The 7500-nt window shown below is 36.2% G+C and overlaps 1 protein-coding gene and 1 long non-coding RNA gene across 2 annotated transcripts in view; both read left to right on the forward strand.

The window, feature by feature from the left end:
- LOC118768640 overlaps positions 1 to 688 on the forward strand; it is an 11724-nt gene extending 11036 nt beyond the window's left edge. Inside the window, exon 3 of the long non-coding RNA XR_005004427.1 lies at positions 1 to 688. This exon is cut by the window's left edge and continues 133 nt beyond it. This is a non-coding gene — a long non-coding RNA (uncharacterized LOC118768640).
- A 1382-nt stretch (positions 689 to 2070) lies between these two features.
- On the forward strand, positions 2071 to 3913 carry LOC115226838 (forkhead box protein B1-like). The gene has a single exon (XM_029797837.2). It carries the CDS (start codon positions 2701 to 2703, stop codon positions 3724 to 3726), a length of 1026 nt encoding a protein of 341 aa, XP_029653697.1. The 5' UTR covers positions 2071 to 2700; the 3' UTR covers positions 3727 to 3913.
- Positions 3914 to 7500: the final 3587 nt, after the last annotated feature.

Below are 7500 nucleotides of genomic sequence, written 5' to 3' on the forward strand. Positions count from 1 at the left end.
CTAGCCTGAGCGAGTCTCAACCGCTTCTTCAACCACCGCCTCCTTCTCCTTTTCCTTTTCCATCTTATTGATGCAGTCATCCTGTAAATACTGATATTATCAATGCAATTCAACGTTTGTATTCTTTTGGATAGATTACATGAAAATATCAAATATATCACATGATATTTACTGTACAAGCTTCAATGATTCAATGATAGAATGGTCAAAGAATAAATATCATTATACACCAATCTAATACGATAATTTATCCGATGTTGGTATAGTCCACTTGTTCAACGTGTATTGTGTTATTAGCTATTTCAAAGAGTGTCCTTCGGTCTGGTAGGTCACCGAGTCAGTTTGTCATTTAATTCCATCTGTAGTTGAAATCAACGTGGGTAGTTGCTGGAGTTGTTACCGGGGAAAAAAAAACAAACAACAGCAACAAAAGCAAGGACAATAGTAGCGGCATCAAGAATAATAACAACAGTAGCAACAACGGTAAAGGCGTCACGACCTGCCAGAAATAGCAGCCAAATTCTCTGGAATTACATTCCGGTATTGTCTCTTTCTCATTATAAAAATCAGGAAGAAAATATTGCAGAATGTCGTAGATATGCAGACTGACAGGATGCTCATGGCTGGAGTGTCTTTCATGCATCAGCCAGATAAGCTAGGGCTGGCCTGGGATTAAACAGCACCACCATCAGCAAAATAACAACTGCACTAATTGTAGCAGACAAACTGATAGATATATGATCATATCAATTACCACTGGCGCCCTCTGTGTTGGTTGTACAACTTGTACCGTGTGAAGTTAGTTGTAGCAGCAGCAACAACAACAATAACAACAGCATAATCATCAGCAACAACAAATTCAATAACAACAAATATTGTTACAGCAACAAGAAAAACAACAAAAACAACTGCTGCAGCTACAAAAAAGCAAAACATAAACAGTGTTAACAACAATAACATTGTAAACAGTAAGATTACGAAGAGCGACAACCTGCTCTTGTTTGCGTATTGAGTGCAAGAACATCAACCTCAGTTTTGACACAACAGGAGCCTTCATAAGAACAACACCGACAGCAGCAGCAGCAGCAAAGGCTACGGCAGCAACAACAATAACAAGAACAGTAAGAAGTACAACGAAAGCAACAAGTGAAGTGTCATTAGCAACAACGACGAATTCAAGAAAGAAACAATAACAACAACAACAAGAACGACATCAACAACATTTAAATTGCAGCACTGCCAACAACAACAACAAAGACAACAACAATTACGCCACCAACAATCTTAATAGACAGATTTATGTAACTTAAAACGCTACTAACTCGCGAATCGCTCCTCATTCCTGTCGTGACTCTTAAGTGAAGAACTGAAATATAGGCTGCCGGCAGACACTAGAACAAATATCTACTGAATCAAACATAAGCCTACCCTCTAGCGCCACAACGGCTACCGCATCATCACCACTGCCACTATCACCAGCCATCGCCACCACTACCCCTTCCACCAAGAACACCAACACCAACAATGTCACCATCAACTCTCCCCACCCCATCCAAACTCGTGTGATGTCTACGTACAGTATTTCATAGCTGTCTAAATAGAAATAAGCTGCATCTAATCAGATATTCATCAATCATTAACCATATTGATTGATCACTAATCACTGATTAATCACTGTTCGAAATTAGACTAGGAAATATTCCATTCACCGATAGATATATATATCTTTATATATTTGAAACTGTTACATTTTTTCAATGAATTTAACCACCAGTAACCCAATAAGTGGATAAACACACGAACACATATACATATATATACTTAAACACACGCATATAAACGTATGTATATATTTAGAAACATATATGTATAAAGGTATGCGTTTAAATATGCATATATCCGTGTACTAGCAATCTGTATATTATACTTATATATATATATAAAAATATATATATATATATACATATATACATATATATATATATATATGTAGGTAAACATGTATGTATGTGTATTTTATATAAATAATATATATTTATACACAATTGTTGATAATTATTAGTTATATGTATGCGTATATATAAATATTTATACATGAGCTGGTATAAATATACATATATAGTCTTATATATATGTGCATATATACTTATCAATACAGAAACCATCTAAAACCATATAGAATAACAGTGAAAAATTTGGTGTAACAGTTTTTAGGTTCGAATTCCTGTTGGGTACATGAATACATAATACGTCTACATAATACATATATATGTACGTATATATGTATATGTGTGTGTGTCTATAAGCACATATATATATACATATGTTTTAGACATATATAATTGTATATAACAGTTTATTTATTTCTTCAAATCATTTTTATTTATTTTCTCTCATTCATCCTTTTTTAACGGTGGTTATTCATTAATCACGATAAACTCATACTTAGACGTACATATACTCATATATACACACGCAGTACTTGTATATATACATATATATTCGTATATATATCTATATATATATATACGTATAAAGATATACATTTATATACATACGTATATACATATATATATATATATATACACACACATATACATATATATTTAGGTACTCCACACCATACGTGTCGTATAAGTGGAATATAAAAAACCAAAGTAGATTATTGATAATAAGTAAGCTTGAGATCGAAGTTACAAAATGCCCCGACCAGGTCGTAACAGCTACAGCGATCAGAAACCGCCTTATTCGTATATTGCGCTCACAGCCATGGCTATACAAAGTTCTACTGAAAAAATGCTGCCGTTGAGCGACATATACAAATTCATTATGGATAGATTTCCTTTCTATCGACAGAACACACAGAGGTGGCAGAATTCACTGCGACACAACCTCTCTTTTAATGACTGCTTCATTAAAATACCTCGCAGACCGGACAGGCCAGGTAAAGGCAGCTATTGGGCTCTGCATCCGCTCTGTGGGGATATGTTCGAGAATGGAAGTTTTCTGCGTCGCCGGAAGCGTTTTAAGTTACATAAATCTGGCGGGTCATTGATGTCGGAGACGTTAAAGCAAGGTTTAGAGTCAGCCAGTTACCTCCAGGAACAAACTAGGCTGCGACTACAGCAGTATGCTACCCCAATATCACATTTCCAGCCGTACAGCGGTTCTGGCAACTGTACACACAGCTACAAGCAACCGTTCACAATTGAGAACATTATAGCTCCTGAATTTAAAAGTACTGTTGTGCCCCAACCGCTGATACCGACTCCGCTGCCAGCGTTCGCTAGTCAATTTGCGGCCGGAATGTCGATGTCGGGTTTTGTCGCCCCTTACTCGACTTCTGATCTTGCTTCCTCTTTGTCTTCGTCATTGACCTCATCGGCGCTAAGCTCAATAGCGCCGACCTTTGCAGCCCACCTCAACGGGGATTTTCACCCTCACCAACACGCCACACACGCCACACACCCGCATCAAGTTTTGAAGCCGTCTAACCACCAACATCAGACATCGCCGGCCGTACCTGTCCCTATTAAACCTTCACCGTTACCACCCCTAACCCTGGGACATTCACCACACACGGGTGCCTTCGGGGCTCTTGCCCCGCCAGGACATCTAAGCATACCCTCATCTCTAGCCCTCACAACAGCCGCAGCTGAACTTTTAGGCACATCTTCACCCATTTCCTCTTCGTCCTCTAATACAGCCAGCAGCACGTCAAGGTGACCTTTGTAATCAACAGATCGATAAACAAATAAAATAAAACACATGCCAAAACAAACACAAATAAACTAAAACACATAACTTATGACTTCGACTGTTGTCCCTCTGAACTTGATCTGAAATACCAAGAAAGGGACAAAAAAGAATAAAAATTACTTGGATGGAATTGATGACAAATAAATAAAAAAAAGATATATAAATATATATAATAAATGAATATATAAATTTTGTTGTTGTTTTTGTTGTTCATGTATACTAATATTGATGTTATCACACTATATTATTATTTTTATTATTCTATGTTTGACTTTTGCTTTACATTTGTACAAGTTGGCTCCAATTCTCACCCAGAGACCTCAAGAGACAACAAGTTGGAAGTTCATGTTGGTGTTATGCCTAGGGTGCCATATATTTGGTTTTGTACTTAGTGATTGTACTAGTGAATGTCTAAAAAAAAAACATACGAAAATTATGTTTATTTTAAAACTTGAGATTACATAGAAAGTATTTTACGTAGGATATGAGCAGTTCCCATGAGCACTATCTTTTGAATTTCTGCCATTTTGGGGTTTCTGGTATTGGACTTAGGTAGCAATCAGCCCTTTTGCGATCATTCCCAGGGTACTTATGACAACAGGTATTGTTAGTCTTCAGTTTCCACATTTTGCTGATTTCTATTTCAAGATCTTATATTTGCTCAGTTTTTGGTAGTCTTGACAGATACGTTTATATCGATTGGGACAGTCATATCAATTAGGAGGCATGTTCTTTGTCTGAAGTCTTTCAATGATGTCTGGCCTATTCGCATCTATCTTTCTGTCAGTTTGAATAGTGAAGTCCAGAGGAGTGAGATGTGGTCATTTTCAAGCATGGAGGTGGTTGTGTTCCCCCAGTTTATTATTATATTATTATTATTATTATTATTATTATTATTTTATTATTATTATTATTATTATTATTATTAAGTGAGAGAGCAAGTACATGCCATCAAAGTAAGACAAAGTGAATCTGACATCTACACTTTTCTCTTCCCACATATTATCGTTATTATTACTAGCCGTATAACCCGGCGTTGCTCGGGTTTGTTTTTTAGTTGCGCTTAAAATGGCATACTTTGATGTCGCGTTAACAAAGTTTTGACGAGTTGTGTTTCTTTCGCAAATAGCTCAATTTGTCTGTGAGCCCTAGAAAAATTCGCCATGAATGAATCATTTTATTCCGAAAAATATTCTTAACTTTATTCACCACACATTTGTTGCTTTTTTTTTTTGCTTCTTTGTTGATGCTGTTTTATACTTTTTAATGTATATATTCGTACTTAAGTAGGTTTAATGCATGTTATAGCAATTGGTGTGACGTCACGTGATATGGTATGACACACTATATTCTAATCGGACAATCGCAGTATTATTTTTGTTCCTTCTCGAGCCACGCCTGGCTCATAAGGCCCGGTTTCCTGGTTTCCTTGGCGTATAGGTGCCCCACCTGGACGGGACGCCGGTCAGTCGCAGGTGAGCTGCAAGATGCAGGAGGAAAGAGTGAAAGAAAGTTGTGGCGAAAGAGTTAGCAGAAGTTCGCCATTACCTTCTGTCGGAGCCGCTTGGAGCTTAGGTGTTTCACACACATCGCCCGGTCTGAAATTCAAACCCGTGATCCCTCGACCGCGAGTCCGTTGCTCTAACCACTAATTCATGTGCTTCCACAATCGCAGTATTCCAGAAATTAAATGCATAGAAAGGTTGTTGTTGCCTTCAAAAAATGACCAAATATTTCCACTTGGGAATTTGGAAAAGGCAATCAGTAGAAATTGGGGCTGAAACATGGAACCAATCGTAAGCAGACGATAATATACTTCGCTTGTTTGTGAATGCGGATTTCTTTTTTCATGTGAATTACAATAACACCTGTATATACGCATATATTAATGTACACACAATACATACACACACCTATATATGTATGTATGTATGTATGTATGTATGTATGTATGTATGTATGTATGTATGTATGTATGTATGTAATATATATATAGTATATATATATATATATATATATTATGTATGTATGTATGTATGTATATATTATATGTAATGTGTTTGCGTGCGCGTAGTTCTTTGAGGTTTAAACACATCAGAGAAAACAGGCCGGTCACTAAAAATTTGACAAGGCTCTGTGTTTTGGGACAAGGCAAATCCTGAGATATGCGAATGTCAATGAGTTCATGCACTCGCGTGCGTACACAACACACGCACACACACACACACACACACACACACACACACATTCTTACATACACACATATATTCTTGTTCAAGAGGGACAACATTTCTACTCCACAAAAGTATAGAGTAACTGATCAGATAATGTAAAATTGGTATGTATATATATATATATAAAAACCTGAACATACACAATCCACACACACACATATGTATGTAGATATATATATATACATGCATATATATATATACATTGTATTTATGCATACATATATACATAAATATATGTATGCATATATATATATATTTATATATATATATGTATATTGTCTCTATGTATGCATAATATATATGTATATATACAATGTATATATATATATATATATATATGAACATGAACACACACACATATATTGTATTTATGCATACATACATATATGCATACATATATACATATATACATATATATATATATGTATATATGTATGCATATATGTATGTATAGATACAATGTGTATATATATGTGTGTGCATATATGTATGTGCGTGTATGTGTGTGTATGTTTCTGTTTGCGCGTGGGTCTATTCTCACTTGAAATATGTTCGTATTATACATACAAAACGCTGCTCCTCCATGGAAACCTGACCCCTCATAGTGGTTTTGTGGCACGGAGCAAAGCAGACCCTGCCGTCCACTCAAGGAAACACATAGTAAATGATCCACAAGCACTCGAGCAACCTGAATCCTCACCTTGATCCATTTGCCAAAAGGTTGTCAAGACTTCAAGAGACATTCGCCTCCATAAAACATGATCACCGCTTTAATTTACTTAACCCTCAGTTGGCGCTCATGACGATAGAATCCATCAGATTTATATGTAAGTAAATGTAGGGATAAGCAGTTAGACAGATCAACAGATAAAGTGCATTAAAAACATGACATACAAAATAAGTTTATATGTTTATATATAGAAGGCTCCAACTTACACACAATACAAATGATATAGTGAATTAAAGGGGATGTGGAACAGTATTACAAATCCACCAGCTGTTTCTGGGGGCTTGATGATCCATATATATATATATATATGCTTGTAGATCGATTCCATCATAAGACGAGACGAGCCTCCATCTTCAGGGAAGAGAGAGTGATAGACAGGCAGAGAGGAAGAGAGAGAGAGATATGTATGTCCGTATGTATGTATGTATGTATGTATGTATGTATGTATGTATGTATGTATGTATGTATGTATGCATGTATGTATGCGCCCCAGCAGAGACCAAGGCTACGGTTTATATATATTTGAGATGTTAAAAGAAAATTCAAAGATGGAATGATTGAATATGGAGAGCTAAGTGTATTAGAGGGGGCGGGAATTGGTGAGGTCTCACCCATGAAAGATGTATGCATATATATGTGCTCTCCTCCCCACCCATCCTCATTAGATTTTGAGAGTATATTTTTACCGGTCACCTCCTTGGTAGCAAGGTTCTACAGAAAAGATTTATATTTTTCAATGTGTTATGTTGTTTCCGCTTTCGTTTTGGTTAATCATTC

Source organism: Octopus sinensis, unplaced genomic scaffold (genome assembly GCF_006345805.1).
Source record: "Octopus sinensis unplaced genomic scaffold, ASM634580v1 Contig00049, whole genome shotgun sequence".
Classification (NCBI taxonomy): Eukaryota; Metazoa; Mollusca; class Cephalopoda; order Octopoda; family Octopodidae; genus Octopus; species Octopus sinensis.

What these genes read in the sequence shown, in the direction of transcription:
- LOC115226838 (XM_029797837.2), top strand. Translation starts at nt 2,701, where the DNA reads ATGCCCCGACCAGGTCGTAACAGCTACAGCGATCAGAAACCGCCTTAT.